At 47.3% G+C, this 22,447-nt stretch overlaps 1 protein-coding gene across 1 annotated transcript in view; it reads left to right on the forward strand.

The window, feature by feature from the left end:
• The window catches only part of ODAD3 (outer dynein arm docking complex subunit 3), a 177,985-nt gene that overhangs the window by 119,836 nt on the left and 35,702 nt on the right, over positions 1 to 22,447 (forward strand). The window contains exon 11 of the mRNA XM_086962741.1: positions 828 to 984. Within this exon, the coding sequence (XP_086818867.1) occupies positions 828 to 984 (157 nt within the window). The remainder of the gene's footprint in view (positions 1 to 827; positions 985 to 22,447) is intronic.

The raw sequence follows: 22,447 nt of genomic DNA on the forward strand, positions 1-22,447 counted from the left end.
ATCTGATAGTCATAATTTTCAGCGCAATCTCCAGTTAACCAGTTAGGGCGAGGGAGTTCTGACACACAATAGAAACTTTGGGATGTCTAGACGGGGCGATATCTGGGATGAAAAGACATTTAGCAGAAGCAAGCATTTTGCTTTCAGGTGCTTTGCAAGTTTTCAAAATGCACGGCACCCAGATTACTGCCTTAAGGTGCACTGGTTTTTTTAAACAAAAAGCTATGGCACAGATGATTTTATTGGGTCTCCCATTTGCAGGTGGATTGTCAGCCACATAGGTTGTTAAAATCAAACTTCTCGCAATAGCCCTCATTACAGCTATAAAGGCTATTTTGGCTCAATGGAGAAAAAATGTGGCCTCTATGTTAGGAAATTGATTAAAAAAACATTAAAATATTTTGCTATTTGTAGAGAATAAACATAAGATATACAAAGCTGACTGGGCCTCTTTCTCCGCAATACTGTCCCGAGAATTCCATTCACTGGCCTACCCTCAGTATTTTCGCATACTGCAACTTATTCCTGAGGAACCTGTTTACATTTAGAGCAAGTCTTTTCATGTTGTTATGAACATCCCAGGACAAACGTTTTCTAAACGGCAACTCCATCCAAAGGTTATACATAGCAACTCGCGGAGGAGGGTAGTGTTATTCTCGGTTTTTGCTTTTCCCTTTATACGATAATAAGATGTGAGTGCCTCACACAGACCATCACTGACCAATTGTTTGTAGGCAGAGGTATGTGTATGTAAGAAAATCAATACAAAACATTAAACCATAAAGGTACAGGTAAACCCAGTAACGTCTGTTTCTGTCTCTCCTCAGTGGCCAGCAGATCCTGGAGGAGTTGGAAAGTCATCTTAAAGAGGAGGAAGCTCGGAGGGATAAGATAAAGGAGAAGCTGGAGAGAATGACCATTGTCTTATCATCAACCAAGGCAGGAGTGGAGCACTTGGCCAACAAGCTGCAGCATGTTAAAATAGTAAGTGATCCAAAGGCTCTCCTCAAATATCCTAGGTGGGGATGTGGCACCACAGGTGGGTTTCACATACATAAGCCTGTAGAAGTCATGACACAAATGATCAAACGTCATACAAAATAAAGATGTGTCAATACAGAGGTGCTCCACAGACAAAATCCTTGCAGAAATCATGACAAAGAGATACCCCTCAGAAACACAACCTTAGGAGTAGCCATCACCCCAGGTTACTCATCAAAAAAACATTTGGTTCAGAAATCATCACAGAGATAATGATCAGAATGCAAACCCTAGGAACTGCACTATTGAAAAATACTCTTCAGAAATCCAACCCTAAATGATCCATGACCCAGAGAAACTCCACCAAAAACTACTCTCAAGATATGCATCACAGAGATACTCCCCAGAAACACAAACCCTGGAGATCTATAACTCTAGAGATGCTCTTTAAAAACCCAGAACCACTAGATGCATCACTGCGTCATAGTTTTCAGACAACACTTCTCTATAGGAGATCCATCTTGTAAGAAATAAGAAAACAAACACTGGAGATGCCCATCATTCCAGAGATGCAAATTTGAACTTTGTCAATCAAACATAGAACTTTCCATCAGCAAGGAGTCAATCTTGCAAATCCAGACAAAGCTTATCCATCACCACTCCAGATTCTCATCAGGAATCCAGTCCTAAAGCAACCCATCACCAGAGTTATTTACCAGAAATCTTATCCTAGGGATATCCGCCTCCAGAGACAGTCCTCAGAATCTCATACTCAGATACCCAACATCACTCTAGGACTACCCATCAGAAACTTAAGAAGAAAATTCATTTCACTGGCCCAGAGTGCTCTGTCACCACAGAGACATTCTTCAGAAACAAAAGGATAAGATGTGCAACCGAGAGATAGTCCTGAGACACATAAAACTTTCACAAATAAATGGCCTTCTATATGAATTCATGAGGTTTCTTACTTCAACAGGAAACAGAAACACCACTCCTAAACATCACTGAGGAGCTGCTCATCACTCTCAATGAATGCAAGCCATGTGCTCAAATTCTTTTAACCTTTCTTTAGATCATTGACCAGGGCATACTCTTTGAAAGATTGTCAACAGGCACCAGTGACATAACATTAATGAGGTTCAGTTTCTTTCCGCTAGACGAAGCCCACCAAGTCACATTGGCCCTTTCGTCTCTGAAAAGGTCTAAAACACATATGCTATTCGGCATCTACATGGGTCTGCTTACTAGAATCCCATAACTTCAATTACAAAATGTATGTAGATGACATACAGATTTATCTGACGTTTGAAGGCAATTACAGTAATCTTCCCAGTGGGACCCTATATATATATGAGGTCCAGCTCTGGAGGCAGAAAAACTGACTATGCCTGAATCGGTACAAGAACATGCCTTGAATTTAAGCATTCACTTTCCTACCCCATACAAATTATGTTCTCTCACAAGAATCCTGCCTCTCCACCAACTGTTACAGAAAATCTCACTAGTCCTCGCAGAGGTCATGTCCCGCCTAAACTATTACAATTACATCTACACAGGCCTGTCAAGATTTCGCTAAACTACAAAGAGTTTAAACTCATACTCCATGGCAGCTATAACCTGGTCCAAAATTTTGTGTACGCATTTCATGCTGTATGAGCTTTTTAATAGGCTCTTCATTATTCTTCCCCTGTGAAATATCCGGGCTCCGTCTCTCCTTATCTGACATGATGGGGAGTTCAAAGTGAGACCTTTTTAGGGTTTGTAAATGAAGGGGGGGGGGCACAAAGCTCTATTAAAGTGTCTCAATAGGAATGATGCTTTAAGCCAAGCCCTGAATAACCTTGTTAAATATATATTTGGGAACCAATCTCTGGGCACTCTAAATAGCCTAAAGATAAATATTAGCAATATTCTGGCACCCGTAAATAATGTGGTTGAATAGGCACTTGAGCAAGTATTCCTCCGGGCATTCAGCTGTTTGAGGAGACACTGCAACTGTGAACTGTCCATGTAGTCTTCCGAATTCCGTCCGTCTTTAATAATAAATAAGTGGCTAAAGACCAAACCAAGATGGGGTTATGTTATGCGTTAGGACAACAAGGCCATTGCCCAACGCTTTCCTTAAATTTTTGTGTCCTAGTAAGAGCTGCCCGGGATCGCCCGACTGGTCCTCTCTAGAGAAACCACGTCAGTTGCTTGCGGCCCATGCCGGAGTCATGAAAGCTGGGATCCTACACAGGGCCTGGATTGGGCTGCCGAGCAGTTGTGTCCACCATAGCTGCTCTGATCAGCCGTACTCCTGGGGTCTGCTGTGCAGAAGTGTTTGGCCAAAACCGCGACCCGCATCTGGTTGGTGAAGGTACAAAAGAGCGGTACGCTCCGAGAAATATGGCACACCTTCCTGATCATTTCTTAACCAGTTACACCGGGCAAAACAGGCGGCGCAAGAAAAATTAAAGGCATAAACAGCCCCATTTACGGGTCACTCTAAGGATAAAAAAACGCAAACACTGCAGAAAATGACTAAGACATTATTAGACAGATATTTCTAAAGAGTGGAAACAGTCTTAACAATACAGCATATAGAGGAAACCACAATAATAAACTGTTAATAAAGTTAGTAATTAAGGTTTACATCTATGAGGAGCAGCATTTTAAAGAGGCAGACTGTTCTGTGCATGGACTTGTTTTATGTTATGAATGTTCTGTTCTAGAATGTTTAGTTTATGTTTGTAAAGTTCTTTAAAATGTGCATGGAATTGCATTAAAGAAATAATGCAGATAATGGTAGCCTCCGGGTTTGTAATGCAATCATCCTGCAAGGCTGCTATTCGGCCTGACACAAGACCACATCTCTCTGTCGCTAAAGTCCTTCCCTTGGCTTCTGATAAAAGATTAATCCAGTTCAAAACTCTGTTCCTTATCCACAAAGCTTAACATGGTCTCTGCATAAATGATCTCACTGAGCTGCTTACTCTCTATCAGCAACAAGAAAAGTAATGTTTGCCGACCTCAGTCTACTCACCATTCCTCAGATCAGATGCAATAATTTAGCAGAAGATCACGCCATAGTCCTGACTGCTCTCTAAAAATACACTTGTCACCATCTCCTGTAGCTGTTATGCGCATTGGTAGAGTTTATATATGGCTTGACTATTCCTGACAGTATTCTGAACCCTTCACTCGAGCTCTGAGTCAGTCAGACACTTAAGAGCAGCTGGATGCCTCGTACAGGAGTAACTCTATGATAGTACTTTTAAGGCTTTGTCATAGTCTATCTACTTACAATGAGGCACATTTCTATCATTAGAACTATTGACTGATTCTTTCATCTGGATGGTCACTATTCTCATCTTCTTTCTTGTATCCCCTCCCTAAGAGCTCTGAAAATCACATAGATGGTATACAGCACTTTACAAAAACTACAATTAAATACATTCTGGGACAGGGAATCCCATCAATGCCTCAGAGATACTCTTTAGAAATCAAACCTCCTCAATAAACTCAACCTAACGGAGATGGTATAGTTTATTACCTGTAACACCTTTTCTCTCGTTGGGGTATTTCCATGATAGTCATAAGCGTTGAATAGTCCTGCCACCTGCGGGGACCTGGAACAATTTTTCTAATATATCTTCTTAAGTGCTGAAGTTCGCCTTTCTTCAGGAAGGCCTTGAAAAGTCACTTAAAAAAGTCATAATTCAGCCTAAGGACAAGGCTACAGTGATCAGAATTCTTTCATCTTGGAGTGGCAAAAGAAGAGACTGCAATGAAATATGCGCTTAGTGCATTCATAATTTTGTAAGGGCACTGAATAAGAACCTTCACAAACCCTTTTGCTATGAGAGAAACAGAGATGAAGAAGTGCGGGCAATGTAGCCCATAGGCTGGCATTATACGTAAAGAAAAAGAGACTATCTTTAAGAGCAGAGAGACCTCCAATATCCCATCATGCTCAGCCAGAGGCAGTTACCTCAGTTCTTTTTGAAGGCTGTACTAGTTGATTAATAACGGAGCATGAAAGTGTCTGTTTACTCCAATGGGGAGGAGGGAGGGTTGCAAGCAATGACTATCATAGAAATACCCATACGAGAGAACTGGAGTTACAGGTAAGAAACTATACCTTCTCATGCATAAGAATTGAATAGAGTAGCAAGTTCACCCCCCTAAAGTGGTGGAGTCTACAGAAACCAAAAGATATGCAAACAGCTAGGCAAAGAGATTTCTGAGGGATGCCTGTCCTACTTGAGCATCTGCTCTAGCATCTGTGTCAAGGCAGTAGTGCCTACTGAATGTGTGGATTGATCTCCAAGTAGCTGCTTTGCAGATATCCGGCAAGGGGATATTCCTCATCAAAGCCGTAGTAGCTGCCTTGCCTTTAGTAGAGTGTGCTTTGGGCTTATCAGTAAGAGATTTATTAGCTAGCTGATAACAGCAGAGGATGCAAGAGACATTCCACCTAGAGACTGAATGTTTGGAGGTAGCTAGACCTGTGTGAACTGGGCCATAGTTGATAGAAAGTTGTTGTGATTTGCAAATAGATTTGGTTTTCTTCTAGTAGAATTTTAACACTCTCTTTACATCAAGTGAGTGGAGGGCTCTCTCTGCTGGAGGAGATGGAGGAGATGGGGTATGAAAGAAAGTGGGTAAAGAGATCATCTAATTTATGTGAAAATCTGGGACCACTTTAGGTAGGAACTTGGTATGGGAACACAACACTACTTTGGAAGAGTGGAAGACTGTGTATGACTCATGAATGCAAAGGGCCTGTATCTCACTAACTCCAAGCTGATGTTATAGCCACAAGGAAGGCAGTTTCCAAGTGAGATGTTGAAGTGATGCCTTATGAATAGGCTCAAAAGGCGAAAGCATGAGGCGAGAAAGCACCACGTTCAGGTCTCATGGAGGAGAGGGACGTCTAATCTGAGGAAAGACCTTCTTTAACCTCTCCAGGAAATCTTTAACAAGTGGGATTCTAAAGAAAGAGGTTTGTGAATGACTTTTCCGGTATGCCATGAGTGTAGACAGGTGGACTCTGATGCAAGTCAAGTCAAGTCAAGTCAAAATATTTATATAGCGCACTATATACCCAGAGGGTCTCAGGCGCTTGAAGAAGGGTGGGGAACTACTTGTCGAATATCCAAGTTTTAAGTTGCTTTCTGAATGCTAGGTGGTTCCGAGTGAGACGAAGGTGAGTGGGAAGTGAGTTCCAGGTCTTAGCTGCCAGGTAGGAGAAGGATCTACCTCCCATGGTGGTTTTGTTGATGCGAGGTACGATAGCAAGGGCTTGGTTGGAAGATCGCAGCTGGCGGGGGGCGGTGTAGAAGGAGAGTCGTGTGTTGAGGCATTCGGGTCCAAGGTCGTAAAGTGCTTTGTGAGCGTGGGTCAGGAGGCGGAAAGTAATCCTCTTATTGACGGGGAGCCAGTGGAGGTTTTTCAGGTGACCAGAGATGTGTTCTTTGCGCGGGATGTCTAGTATGAGCCTGGCTGAAGCGTTCTGGATGCGTTGGAGTTTTTTCTGGAGTTTAGCGGTGGTACCGGCGTATAGGGTGTTTCCGTTGTCCAGGCGGCTCGTGACTAGTGCGTGGGTGACCGTTTTTCTAGTTTCGATGGGGATCCAGCGAAATGTTTTTTTGAGCATGCGAAGAATGTTGAAGCAGGATGATGAAACGGCGTTGACTTGTCTGGTCATCGAGAGTGAGGAGTCCAGGATGACGCCCAGGTTTCGTGCGTGGTTCGTCGGGATGGGTGCTTTTCCAAGGGCCTCTGGCCACCAAGAGTCATCCCAGGCGGAGGGGGAGGTGCCTAGGATGAGGACTTCTGTTTTGTCTGAGTTCAGTTTTAGACGGCTGTGCTTCATCCACTCGGCTACTTCTTTCATTCCTTCGTGTAAGTTGGTTTTGGTGGTGTTAGGGTCTTTGGTGAGTGAGAGGATCAGTTGAGTGTCGTCAGTGTAGGAGATGATGTTGAGATTGTGTTGGCGAGCGATGGCCGCAAGGGTGCTCATGTAAACGTTGAAGAGGGTGGGGCTGAGTGACGATCCTTGTGGCACGCCGCAGATGACTTCAGAGGCCTCTGACTTGAATGGTGGGAGGCGGACTCTCTGGGTTCTTCCGGTGAGGAACGAGGTGATCCATTGCAATGCTTTTCCTTGGATTCCGACGTTTCTTAGGCGCTGTAGAAGGGTGTTATGACAGACTGTGTCGAAGGCAGCGGAGAGGTCGAGGAGGATGAGGGCGACTGTGTCTCCATTGTCTAGTAGAGTTCGAATGTCGTCTGTTGCTGCGATAAGTGCGGTCTCAGTGCTGTGTTTGGCTCGGAAGCCGGACTGTGAGGAGTCGAGGGATTTGTTGGTTTCGAGGAAGGTGGCGAGCTGGTTGTTGACAGCTTTCTCGATGACTTTGGCCGGGAATGGAAGAAGCGAGATGGGGCGGTAGTTTTTGAGTTCGGTGGGGTCAGCTGTGGGTTTTTTCAGATGCAAGAGAATTGGAGGCCACATTTAGCAAGGTGTAACAAATATGGAAGAAAGACATCCTCCTGGCAAGAAGTGGGATCGATCTGCCTGGAAGAGCACCGAATGCAAAATCTTTTCCATTTAAAAGCGTAAGCAGATTGTGTAAATGGATGCTTTGCTTCCTTTAGAATGTCCAGACAGTCCTGAGGCAGGTTAATATGGCTATACTGCACTATCGCAGGAGCCATGCTGCCAAAGAGATGAAAGGTGTGGGTGTAGTAGTTGACCTCTGAACTACGTGAGTAGGTCTGGCCTCCATGGCAGCCTGAGATGTGGACGGAAAGACCGGCGAAGCAGATCCGGAAGCCACAGTTGTCCCGGGCATTCTCGGGTGATGAGGATCATCATGTCTGTTGTGGTTGAAAGCTTGCGCAGGACTGCCGGTATCGGAGGTATTGGAGGAAAAGCGTAAAGAAATTTGTTGGCCCAGTCGATCCATAGGGCATTCAGCAATGAGTTTGGATGGTAAATGCCAGCATGCCAGCATTTTGTAAAGCGCACAGCTACCTCCAACGGAGGTGTCCCGGCGCTGTTGACCATCGGGAAGATTAAGCAAGCTATTGCCCAGAGTCACATGGTGCTGGGCTAACTTGCCGCCAGAGCCAGGGATTGAACCGTGAACCCTGTGGTCCGGAGGCAGGCACCCTGGCTGCTGAAAATCTGGCAGTAAAGTCATGCCTTTTTTTTGTTTTCCTCTGTGACGAAAAGTTTTGTAGAGGGTGTGCCCCACAATTTGAAGGTATCTTGTGCGACCTCTTCGTTCAGCACCTACTAGGGGTTTTCGTTGAGAACCCTGCTGAGTGCGTCTGCCTGGATGTTCTGCACACCTGGCAGATGTGTGGCTATCAGTTTCAAGTGCCAGATCATTTGAGCTTCTTGTAACCGGGCTCTAGGTCGTGTTCCCCTGCTTGTTCAGGTAGTACATGGTGGTTGTATTGTCTGTCTGAACAAGCAGGGTGTTGGTCATGAAGGAAGGATGAAACACCTTGAGTGCCAGGTGTACTGCACGAAGTTCCAGGAGGTTGATATGGTATGTCTTTTCTCTTGAGGCACATATTGCTTGTATCTGCAGGTGATCCGTTGAGGGCTCCCCACCCAAGCAGAGAGGTATCCATCACAATGGTCTGTGTTGGGTTTTGCTGGTGAAAAGGCATCCCCTTCAGGAGATTTTTCAGGGAACACCACCACTGGAGTGATCTGACAGCTTGAGTGTACAGGATGATCATGTCCTTCCAGTTCCCCAAGAACTGGTTCCACTGATCCTCCAAGCAGCCCTGGAGAAGGGCGCACTTGGAGGCAAGTATTGGGAGTCAGAAATATGTAAGAGGCCATCTAGGCAAGGAGACTATGTGGAGTGTTGTACGGGCCATCCGCTGGAGGTTGTGACATTTCTAGAAAATGGATAAACGTCATTTCTCCGAAGGAAACACCTTTTCCTGTAGCATGTCCATGGTAGCTCCTAAGTAGTACAACGTCTGGACTCGTGTTGACGTGGACTTCTGAAAATTGATGTGAAGACCCAGGCAATGAAGAGGATCACAAGTCCATTGAAAATGCTCTTGGGCTTCTGGAAAGGAGGACACCTTGGTCAGCCATTCGTCCAGATAAGGATAGACAAAGTTCTTTGTTTTCGTAGATGCACTGCCACCATAGCCATGCATTTGGAAAATATCCTGGGAGCTGACTTGAGGGCAAATGGTAAAACTGCGTATTGGTAGTGGTTCTGCCCCACAATGAATCTGAGGAATGTCCGATGAGACTTTGCGATGGGAATATGAAAATAAGCGTTGTGTAGGTCTACTGAGCAAAGTCAGTCTCCCAGTCGAAGTTGAGAGCATCCTGAACTTTTCCTTTCAGGGCCACTTGTTTGCGATTCGGTGGTCGAGAATGGGCCTGAACTCTTTTCTGCCCGTTAGCACGAGGAAGTACCTGGAGTAAATACCCTGTCCTCATTGGTTTGAGGGACAGATGCCACCACTTTCTTGTGACTCAGCATGTTGACTTCCTTCTATAGAAGCTCGAGGCGAGACGTGGATGACCTTGGTAGAATGGATGGTGGTGTGGCAGTGAATCTGAGACGATAGCCATGTTTGACAATATTTAAGACCCAGCCATCTGTTGTTATGCGTTGTCACTCTGCCAGGTAATTTGCAATGCTTCCCCCTACGTGAGGAATGGGTAATGGAAGAGGGGCAAGAGAGGATTCAGGGTTTTGATGCCGTAGGTTGTCGGTCCCCTTGGTTAGCTTGTTTAGTAGAACGTCCCCTCTGCAGCTTGCGTTGAGGCTGGTTGGGCCGTTGATACTGTTGTGATCTCCTGGGCTTGCCTTGAACCCTCTGTGAAGGTAAATGACGGTGGGGGGTCGGAATGATCGTTGCTGTTCTTTAGGTTTCTCTAATCCCACAGCTTTCAAAGTATCCATTTCCGTAATCAGCGTGCGAGCTGAAGAGAGTGGAGCCTGAAAAAGGTAAATTCTGCAGATTTAGCTGAGGGTCAGGCTTCAGAGATGTCAGTTGAAGTCATGCATGTCTGCGTAAGGAGACCCCAATACAGTAACTGTGGGTGGCTAACATCGGGGAATCCGCTGCTGCACGTCTGACCTAGTTGGAGACCATAGCCCCCCTCATGGACGATTTCCAGAAAATCCTCCCGGTGTTCTTTTAGGAGGTGATCCACAAAGTGGAGAATGGAATCTCACATGGCGCGATTGTACCTTCATACAAGGGCTATTCTCGCTGCTTTCATGGATTTAGAGGCTGTGTTGCAGACTTTGCATCCAGACTAGTCTAATCTTTTGCTCTCCTTATCCGGGTAGTAGTAGCAGGTGCCGAAATGGCATGGGATTTACGTACAGCTAATATTACCACTGAGGCAGGTGGAGTGTCAGCATGTAGAAACAACGGATCTTGCTCCAGTGGATGGTATTTCTTCTGTAGGCTGGAGGGTCCTGATTTTGCTGCAGCTGGAGAGAGAAACAATTCCATGGCTGGCTCAAGAAGACCCAGCACTAGTGGGAGCAAAGGTCTCAAGGCTGGTTGGTGAAGAGTTTCAAAGATCACCAAAGTCGATGGAGTGGGGACCGCCACAGGTATATTCAATTTAGATGTGCCTCGAACCAGAACCTCTTGAAAAGTGTTGATATCATCAGTTGGTGAGGACCAAGTTTGAGGTGAGTCTGACAAGGTAGGAGAGTAGCCCCTGGTGTACGAGGACATATCCCAATGGCGATGGCGGTGGGAGCATGATCTTGATCTGTAATGAGATCGGTGATGCGACCGTGAGTGGCGCGATCTAGTAGAGAAACTTGAATGGTGTCCATGGTGAGAGTGAGGGCATGTCTTTGAGCGTGATATCCTGGGTGCTGGTGTGATAGAAACTTGAGGCACTGCAGGAGGTGAAATGACATGTGCCAGTAGAGCTGGTGGAGGGAGAGTTGGAGGTTCCAGCATCAGAGGCAGAGTTGGTAGTGTCGGAGGCGTGGGCGCTGTTGGAGCAGGTGAGCCAGGTTGAGGAGATACCTGAATGGGAGATGAGGGTACTTCTGCCAGATATGAAGACCTTGAGCGAGAATTAGATCATGAATTGATTCTCCTGCATTTGGTGGGTTTTCGCTATCTTCTCAACGTCGACCTCCGTCATAGTCAACTGGTTTTCGTCGATGATCTGCTTCTCGACGTTGCCCTCTGTCGACGTAGGCTCACCCTCAATGTCGACCGGCTCCTCATCGTCGACCACTCTCATCGTCGTTTGGCTCTCGACATTGACCGCCTACCTCTTGGTGATGGCAAGTCAGAGTCCCTCGACGTCAAAGCAGATCTCGACGTTGGCTTTCGATATGAAGCAGGTATCAACGTCACCTAGAGTGTTACTTGATGTTGAGTGCCGATGCTTGTATTGTGTCGAGCCAGTCAATGACGGGGAGCATGTCAGCGTCGTACCTCCTCTCGACACATTCTACCTCGACGTTGACAGGGACCAATAGTGTTTTCTCCTTGAAAACCGCTTTCAGACCTCCCACGACCACTGGAGGTGGAGGGAAGAGCTCTGGTGGAAAAATTAGCTCTCCCTCGCTCAGCGTTCCCTCTAGCTTCTTGTCACCTTCTTTCTTCCCTTACCTGCAGGCAATTCTTCTCCCTGTTATGTAGGGGTTGTCTGGAGAAGGTCTTTCAGATTTCATAGGAGGCAGGGAGGGGAGAAGATGGTAGACAGATGATTCAGACCTCCTGGTGGTCTGTTTTGGTCTTTTTCCTGCCACAGCGAGGACATTTGTCTAAGAGAGAAGGCATTTTAAATAGAAAAAGCAATTCATGATGTGAAAAACACAGAAATTGCGTATTCGCAAAAATAAAATAGCGATTTTGCAAAATAAATTGCAGAATCTAGGAGGAACCCCTATGGCGAATCGGAAATAGCGAGAATCAATGGATTCTGCGAATTATAATGCAACATCGCTAAATATTCGCAAACGCAATTCATGAAAACTCGCTATTTGCGAAAAAGCTGAAAATCGCTATTTTCGACGCGCAATATAAGGAGAACCAAAACCAGGTGTTAACCATGGAGGAAAAAAAAATCTCAAAAAATGCTAACTAGCCACAGGTGCTGTCCTGATCAAACACACTTAAGGAAACACAGTAGGAGCATGAGGACTCTCACAATGCCAGGACTCTACATGGTGGTCAGGCGGCGAAGGCTCCAGGCTGCAGCACGGAACAGACACAGGATCTAGGAGCGAATATTCCGCCAGCGGATCACCCTTCTGGGCCAAACTGCAGAGCAAATTTACTCTAAGTACCGCCTGAATGGGGCAATGATCATCAAGCTGATCCGGGACCTAGACCCCCTGATGCAGCACCCAACAAGGAGGACCAATGCCGTGCCCACCCATGTCCAGGTCTTGTGCAGCCTGCACCTACTCGCCTCCGGAAGCTTCCAGGGGATAGTCGCTGTTGCAAGGGGGATATCCCAGAGCACCATGTCTCGCTGCCTAAGGAGTTTCCTGGAGGCAATGCTGACCCGGCTACACCACTACATCTCATTCCCGACCACCCAACAGGACTTGAATGAGACCAAGCTTCAATTCTACAACATTGCGCAATTCCCACATGTTATAGGATGCATTGACTGTACCCACATCCACATCTGCCCACCAGCACAAACGGAATACATGTACCGCAACCGCAAATCCTACCACTCCCTCAATATCCAGATGGTGTGCAATGCTAAGACTATCATCACGGACATAGTGGCACAATACCCGGGGAGCACACATGACTCCTTCATATTCCGGCACAGCGGCATGCACACACGACTGGCCAGGGGAGACTTTGGCGTAGGACACCTACTAGGTAAGTACACATGCCCCCAAATAGTACACTGTGATCATGTAGCTGCGCAGAACAGGCACTCACCCTGTGCTTCTTTCATTCAGGTGACAGCGCCTACGGTCTCCGTGAGTACCTCCTCACCCCACACCTCAACCCTGCAATACCACAGCAACGGCGTTACAATGCTGCACACATACGCACAAGAAATTGCATTGATAGGACATTTGGCCTTTTGAAGAGCCGATTCGGCATACTTCATAAGACTGGTGGGGCCATCAAATACGAGCCTGAGGTCTGCTGCCGCATCGTGGCCATGTGTGCAATACTCCACAACATTGCTACCAAGCGCAGGATACCTGTCGAGATCTCTGGCAGTGAGTCGGAAGGGGACAACCGCCCACCTGCACATGTGCGTCATGCACGCGGGGAAAATCCTGCAGAAGGACACAGGCCCCGCAACCACATCACTATTAACTGTTTCTAGTGCACCCATTCCCCTCACACAACACTGCACTCATGCATGACAAATGTAATAATGACATGAGTTGGATTTACGTGAGACCATACATTTTTATTGTTGAATCACAATAATGTGGCCTTTGTTGTCCATGATTTCACATGAGGACAGTATTGCATCATACGTCCCCATGCAGGGGTAGAGGGCATGCTTATAGATCCAGCATGGCCCTGCAGACAGAGTGCAAAGTGTCACTGGCGCCTCCGTCCAGACGCACCAAGTCGCCTCTCAAAGTCCTCATTGACAGTGTTGGCCCGTGATGCTGCAGTGGGCCTGCTGCTGCGGCGGCGTTCAATCACCGGCAGCAAGGACGTGCTGCTGTGGCTTGACGTGCCCTCGCTGGCATCATCACCCCCCCCCCCCCCCCCCGGTTCACCATGGGCAGTCGGCTGCAGACTATGCACTGCTGCTGTCACCTGTTCCAGTGCCCTGGCAACACTGGACCATTTGAACCTGCATTGCAAGGGACCGGCGGGAAAGTTGTGAGGTTGCATTGCCTATGATGTAATTTGACCTTGTGTAGGCTGACAGGCGGGTCAGCAGCTGGCGGTGGCGGGTGATATCCTGCTGGGATACCAGGATCTGGCTATTCTCTCGAACAGCTGCGGTCATCTGTCTAACATTTTGCGCAGTATTCTGCAGCTGCAGATGAATGGCTGCCAGGTGACGCGCCTGTGTCTGATGTACCGCGAGCATGAGGCGTTCAATGGCCAGGCCAGGATCCCGTGCATGGACAGCCCTGCCCGCGTGGGTTGAGGCGTCACGCTGCTGGCGCCTCAGTCCGCTAGACTGCGATCTTACTGCGGCTGTGCGCCTCGTCTGCCTCCTGGATGCTGGTGGTGTATCCTGTACCACTGCCGTGGGTATCAGTTGGGGTGGTTGCTGGGCACCTGTGGCTGCAGGGGTGGCCCTGTCCACATGGGGGGGTGGTGGTGGTACTGCTGCAGGTGGCTGAGGGCCTGGTTGTGGTTCAGGTTGGCCCTCACCCTTGGTGTCCTCCGGGTACTCCTCAATATGTAGGGCCTCAATGTCGGTGCTGGGTTGTTCTGCAGCACCTGTGATGTAAATGGGTTCATGATTAATGATATGTATCTTGCACATGAGATGTTGCTACATGCATGCAGGCTTGCTTTCCCTGACTGGCTTTTGGAATTACTTTGATTTGACAGGTCTGGCTGTGTTTGGCTATCTGGGAATTTTGATTACACTACAACTACCACAATGCATTAGGGCATTTCAGGTGTGCATGGCCTGCATTACTGGGGTTGTCATATTGCTAGCTCAGGAGTCATGGGCATTGTTAGGGGACGGGGTCGCAGTCGCATGGCACTTACCTTGGGATTGTTGGGTGGGTCGGGACGAGTTAAGCTGGGTAACCCCCACGCAGGCTTCTGGAGTCAGGGTGTCCTCCACAAGGTCCTCCAATGGAGTGTTGGGTGTGGCAGTGGGGTCCCCTCCACCGGTGGCAAGTCGCTCCCCAAACCTCTCCGCGATTCACTCTTTGGCATGCCCTCTGAGGTCGTACCACCTCTTTTTTAAATCGTCTATTGACTGCTGGGTCACACCGACAGAATTGACTTTAGCGCGGATGCGCAGCCAGATGCGGCGCTTGTCAGCCTCTGGCACCCTCCGGGAGTCCTTGCCAAACAGGGGTAAATGGTCCTTACAGACCCCCTCAATGAGGAACTCCAATTCTTGCTCCGAAAACTTTATCTTCCTCTTCCTCCCTGGGGCACTGCTCCCTGCTGCTTCCTGGGACTTTTTGATGGTGGTTAATGTCCTGCTGTGGTGCTGCAAGTTGAATGTAGTGGAGCTCTTCCCAGTACTGCTTCCACTTTCAAGCTCAGTGATCTGAATGAGGGAGGGAACAGCCTACTTCCTGGTTGTGATGTCATCAATGGGCTCGAAATGCGACTTCCCGTTTTTGCAATCTCGCAGTTAGCGAGATCGCAAATTGCGATTTCGGTAATTGCGAGATCGCAATTTCAACATGGAAATCGGGCGATTCTGCAATTGTTATGCGATTGGGGCAAAATCGCAATCGGCAATTGCGGCCGATTGCGATTCGCTTTTTTTTCGCATTTCTTCATGAATGCCATTCTGCGAATTCTAAATTGCGATTCGGTAATTATCGCAATTTGAAATTCGCAGAATGTTGCATTGATGAATCTATGTGACAGTCTCTTTTTTCTTCACTTATAATGGCAGCTTGTGAAGGTTCTTTTTCTGTGCCCTTACAAAATTATTTATGCACAAAGCGCATATTTCATTGAAGTCTCTTCTTTTGCTACTCCAAGATGAAGAATTCTGATCACTTTAGCCTTGTCCTTAGGCTGCATTATGACTTCCTTAAGTGACTTTTCAAGGCCATTCGAAAGAGAGGCGAACTTCAGCACTTAAGAAGATATACTGGGAAAAGTGCTCCGGGGTCCCCGTAGGCTGGCAGGACTATTCAAAGCTTTTACTATACATGGAAATCCCCTACTAGAGAACCAACATCTCAGATGTACCTCTCAAAACCTTGCTGTAGGAGAACTTTCACCAACAAAGATGCTCAACTGAAATCAACCCATATGGAAATCATTACACCAGAGGTACTCCTCAGAAACCTACTCCTAGGGGGGGGGGGCGCTAGGTGGCACACAAGCTCTCACATTCCGGCAAAAATTTGTCATTTACCCATGTCCTAATCTATTCCTGCGCCCATGAAAGTCCGGGTATTAGAAGCGGAATATGTGCGAATGAAGCAGAGCTGGGTTATATGACATCAGGAGAGCTCTTCGTCTGTCTGCGGGGAGGAGAAGCTGAGATCGGGACATCCCTTGGACCCGACTGGAGCGGTGAGCGGAGCAAAGTGTCCACGCAAGCCCCGGGATGCACACGAGGTGACAGGGCCGACGCGACAAAATGGCGGTGCTGCAGCCCTGAAATCTGACGCGTCTCTGCGGGAGTCTGGCTACCGGAGACCTGACACACACGGAGGGTGAGCGGACATCAGAGCAGAGACATCAGGAGACAGCGGTAAGCAACTGGGGAGGCAGATACTGCTGCTGTAAGGCATACCCGCAGTGGGCAGAAGAAGCACAGTGCACACAGGGCAACGCACAGGGCTCAGCTGACCGCACCAAGGAAGCGGCTAATATCGCCCATAATGACACTTTGTGCCTGAGGCGGAGGGCTTATTGGATGCACAGCAAACCCTACTTTGGCCACATATAAGATAATATATTCTGTTGAGACTGCAACTTAGAGCCCATACACTATTGGTTGTGGTGGCGAGTCTGGTACGGTGGGCCTGCGACGCAAAGCAGCACGTTATCCCGCAGTGATCTTGAGGGACGCGCAAACACGGAAGCCACCTGGAGCAATAGATATGATGCACTGTTCCTAACGCAGGGTGCAAACAGTCACCCTTGCGTGAGGGTGCAAAAAGTCACCTGTATATTTTAAAAGAGAGAACTAAAAAAGAAGGAAAGACATCCTAGGTGGAGAGGAAACCCACTAATGAAGTGAAAAGCACATATTTTGTCCTTTGTTGCCCTCACACACCCCAAAGGAGTGTCATGCTTCATCAGCGGGCGTTTGCTCCTCGTAGGGCCGGCGCTGCAATTCCCTACGGGTCCCCCGAAGGGTCTCTTTGTCGGAGATCTTTTCACGGACTGCCGGATGGTGCATGTGGGTGTGAGGGGCTGGGGTCCTATGAGGGTGATAAAAGTGCGTGCCTAGTGATGAGTGTAGTAAGAAGGTGGGTAAACATGCAGCAAATCTTTTAAATTGTGTACCCTTAGCAGACTTAACTGCTATCTAAAATTTGCCCTGCGGCACACTATGCCCGGGTGTAAAAAGAGGTCATAGGTCGACATGTTTCGCGCCTGCATTGCCTAAATGGTCGGTGGCAGTTAAGTCTGCTAAGGGTACACAATTTAAAACATTTGCTGTATGTTTACCCACTAGGCACGCACTTTTATCACCCTCATAGGACCCCAGCCCCTTACACCCACATGCACCATCCGGCAGTTGGGCCTAGGCCATCTCCTGGAAATACACCAAGACCTATAATTGTGCACCTCTTAAATTATAGAGGCAGAGATACAGCATTACGGGTGGCTAGGGAGAAAAGAGAGCTGAACTACGACGGAATACTCTTCACCATGTATCCGGATTTTACTATACACGTCCAGGAGGAAAGGCGCAAGTTCATCTCTGTCAAGCAGAAACTAAGGCAAGCCCAAATTGCCTATGCCTTACTCTACCCTGCCCGGCTACGAGTGACATATCAGGGGAGCACAGAATTTTTACCACGCCGCAACAAGTGGAAGACTTCTTAAAAAAGATCAAGAAACAAAAACATGTGTCACCAAATTCGGAGGTATGCCCAGAATCGCAGACATCGGATGTGGAATAACGATCGGAAGGAATGACATCTGCTTTACTAACCCTGTACTCCATGCCCCACACGAGTACAGACGTGCTGGAAGATAATAGCAAATACTGGACATAGCTCTTGTGGCTCATAGGACAGACTATGTTAAACAGGGTATGGAATTGGATATGGATGGGAAATAGCTGAACAACCGGACACCCTCGGAACTCACCCCGGGAATCGGGCTGTGCTGTGCTCGCCTGGAGGAGTGAGAGGTATTCATGGGCCACCTAGCAGTGCATCCCCGTGAGGGTGTACCCCACTAAGCTTCCTCGTTTGATTCACTTGACCTTATAGACGATACACACGAAAATGGTTGGATGTTATTGTTGTTGGGAGGGGGGCGGGATGGACAAGGCTGGTGATTGGGATGCTTCAGTGGGAGGGGGAAGGGGGGGTTGTTCTTAGCAGGTATGCTTTACTTTTATGTAAAGGTTCCCTAGCAGGTCAGTTGGTTGACATTGTTACATTACTACTAATTGAATCCAGTTGGAAGGACTGGAGGGATGGCTATGGATGATGAATGTACTTTGAAAGTGATATCATGGAATGTCAGGGGATTAGGAGATTTGAGGAAACGCAGACAACTCAAGGCATATCTAGACAGGCAACATATACAGCTGGCCATGTTACAGGAAACACACACAATTGCAGGGGCTCCAAACACATTTGCCAGCAAATGTGCAGGCACAAGACTATTTGCTACCTACTCCACCTACGCCCGGGGCACGGCAATACTCATCAAAAAGGGAACACCTTTCGAGATGATGGGAGCGATAGAGGATCCACATGGGAGATATGTTTTAATATGAGGGAGACTTGGCAGAGACACAGTCACGTTATTAAATTGCTATGGTCCCAATATAGATACCCCTGAGTTTTTCTCGGTAGTCTGGGGGAAAATCTTTAATGTGGGCTCTACTCACTTAATATGGGGAAGGGATTTTAATGTGGCCCTGAACCCGGCCTATGATAGGTCGAATCCAGTGATGCAGCATCATACTAAGTCCCAGGAGGTGATGCAGGGAATCATGGGGAAAGGGGGATTAATAGACAGCTGGCGACATACTCATCTCCACCTGAAGGAGGGTACCCACTTTACGACACATATGGGCACATAGGCACGCATCGATTATTGTCTACTCTCCAAAGGGTTAGATACTAACATTCGCAATGTCACTCATCTCGCTAGAACCTTCTCAGATCACTGTCCGGTGAAATTAACACTTACATTACCTGGATATGATAGGCCAAGACCGTGCTGGAGGTTACAACCATGTGCCCTGTTAGATATGGTCTTTCAAGTCGAAATGGGGGATGAAATAAAATACTTTTTTGTCAGAAATAAGGGCTCAGTGGACAGTGTGGAGGTGATTTGGGAAGCGTTTAAAACCACGATACGGGGGTACTGCATATCCAAAAGTTTCGGAGTGCTCAGGGACATCCAAAGAACGATTCAGAAATTAGAGCAGGAACTGGAAGGGAAGATGGGAAGAGAGGCTGGGCAGGCACAAAAAGAGTTTCGGGAGAAACTGTCAGAATACGAAGAGACCGCGGAAAGGGAGGCGAAATTCAAAGGCTGACACTGGGTGGCTCGTAAATATGGGGAGGGGAAGAGCCCGGGGAGGGCACTAGCTGCAGTGACACGATACCCGAAATGTGCAACTACCATACTTGAGATGGAGGGACCTGGGGAGACAGTACATCAGGACACGCATGAAATACTCGAGATCTTCGTCACACACTACAGGGCATTGTACACCTCGCAGAGGCACGAATTGTTGGAGGTGGATAGCTTTATAGGAGATATAGCGCTTGTATGGTTGGGGGATACACAAAGAGAATTCCTTAGTTTACCATTTGAGATAGATGAAATAAGAGAGGCGATAATGCAACTGAGCAACGGGAAGGCGCCGGGGCTGAATGGCCTCCCTGTGGAATTCTACAAGAGTTATATAGACACCATGGTGCCGGTCCTCAAAGAGGTGTATGAGGAATCCCTGGAGGTTGGAATACTCCCCTCTTCAATGAGGAAGGCGCTGATCACCTCTATTAAAACCTGGGAAACATCCCACAACTAGTGACTCATATCGGCCGTTGTCCATGATCAACTGTGACACTAAAATACTGGCTAAAGTATTGGCTAACCGCCTAACGCTGCTTCTAGATAAGCTTGTTTTGCCAGATCAGTCAGGCTTCGTCCATGGTAGGGCCACCTCCAATAATCTCCGAACTTTGTCCTCTTTAGATCAGACGGTATCGCCTGATTTCCCCCTCGCAGCAGTTTTCTTAGACGCCACAAAGGCGTTCGATTCCCTAGAATGGGATTATCTCTTTGACATATTGCAGCATATGGGATTCCGCTGATTTTTATCTCCTGGATTAAACTATTTTATACCCAACCAACGGCTAAAGTTTGACGGTCGCATGTCTACTGCCTTTTCCATTTCGAGAGGCACCCGACAGGGGTGCCCACTATCCCCACTCTTGTTTGCCATAGCAGTCGAAACGCTGGCCTGCAGGCTTCGACTATATCATCAGGACAAAGCGTTCCGCTGTTGCCTCCGTCAAATTCAGATTTTTCTATACGCGGATGACATGACACTCTATGTCAGAGACCCCCAACAAAATATCAACACTTTATTATGGGAATGTATAGTGTTTGGCAGATTGTCTGGCGTCCGCATCAACTGGGGGAAATCTCAGGTTTTTCCTCTAACGCCGGCGGTTCCTAGGTTTCACCTCGACTTTTCCCTAGAATGGTGCGACACAGACCTGCAGTGTCTCGGCATCCAGGTGACGAGGGATAGAGAGAAGACGCTCCGACTTAATTATGGTACTGCTATCACAAAGTTAAACAGTAATGTCACACGCTGGATATCGCTTCCTTTATCATTGGCAGGTCGTGCTTCCCTTATAAAAATGGTAGTGCTTCCGCAATTTCTATATCTCTTTTTAAATATATCATATCATCCGGTTCTTTCTTTTTAAAAACCTTGCGCGCTGAATTGACTAGACTGCTGTGGGGAGGAAAACAACTGCGGCTCAATTGGAGAACCCTGACCAAGCCATATGAATAAGGTGAATTTGACATCCCAGACTTCGAAATCTATTACTTGAGCGCCCAGGCGCAATACGCCTATTATTTGGTATAGCCCCCCTAATACATGCCGCAGATAGCCACGGAAGATTGGCTTGCAGACCCTATACAGTTAAATGATATCATACATGGACCTAGACGGAAGTGCACAGCGCCACCCACTATGGTCACAAGCACAGTTGATGCCTGAAATCGTATAACAAACATACTTTCCCAACCTCTATTGTACTGCCCAAGGCTGCCTCTGACATATCACCCTGCCATATCCTTACTACAGGAAAAGGGGTTTCAAAACCTATGCACCCATATTCATTTCACTGTATGGGGGAACCTGTTTCATGAAGGACCGTTTAGATCTTCAGAACACCTATTTCAGGGGATACAACCCACTCCTCTAGATGTCTTTCTTTATGTGAAATTGAGGCAAGGGATAAAGACAATCCTCCCTGATTACCCACACAAGCCAGCTAATCTTGTCCCGCTACATAATATGCTGGGGTTCTGAGATGGGATGCATTTGGTATCTCACCTATATAAATGCTTACGCGCTCAACAAGACACTTCCTTGAGCCCTACACGAGTACATTGGACAGAGGATCTGGGGTCTGATATAACGGATGAGCAATGGGACTACTGCTGCGCACAAACCTCATAAATATCAGCTAGCTGCAGACTAAGGGTTATACATTTTAAATTTCTACGACGTTTATATTACACACCGGCCAGAAAAACATCGCTTTCAGTTACAGGATCATGATAGATGCAATAGATGAGGTAGGGAGGGGGCGGGCTTCTTGCATGGGAATGTTCAGCAGTTCAGGAGTTTTGGGACCAAGTTTATGAAGCAATTGGGAAAATGATAAATATTACACTTGAAAGAGATCCCATGATGGCCCTCCTCAGCTACACGGCGCAAATCCCTAAACCATACCGGAAATTTACAGCCATATCGCTTTTACTCGCTAAACGAAAAGTGGCCTGTAGATGGGGAAGGTGGCGGGCCCCTAAATTTAAGGACTGGTTAACAGATATGCTGTACTGTGAGGAACAAACAACCACATATGCGGAAACTCTCCCAGGGGCATCTAGGCCGAAAGACATATGGGGTCCACTTCAAAACTACTTGCTTCTTGGCAAGGTGACATGGACTGGTGTATGCTGCAGGAAAAGACAGTATATGTAACGAGAGGATGTCCTCGTAAGTGGGTGGAAATATGGTCCAGGTGGAACGATTACAGGGGTAACATCTGTGAGCCTCCTCATACCACGCAGACCAGCTCGTTGGACATATAATACATCTCATTACTAAATGACTCTTAGCACTTCAACACGATTAGATATCATATACATACCGGAACTGCACTGTACTCGATTGTGATGTAACTTAACGACCAAGTTAATGGGGAGTTTGTTCTTTGTTTGTTTTCCTTTTTAAAATAAAAACTGTGGACCTTCTCCTATGCAACTAAAACATAAAATTAGACCTTCATCATCCTGCCGTATACTTCATGATCTCATGCACATGCACTTTAAAACGCCGCTGTACCCTCGGGTTGACGGCACAGGGGCTGTGTCCCTCATG

Source organism: Lissotriton vulgaris, chromosome 1_1, assembly GCF_964263255.1.
Source record: "Lissotriton vulgaris chromosome 1_1, aLisVul1.2, whole genome shotgun sequence".
Taxonomy (NCBI): domain Eukaryota; kingdom Metazoa; phylum Chordata; class Amphibia; order Caudata; family Salamandridae; genus Lissotriton; species Lissotriton vulgaris.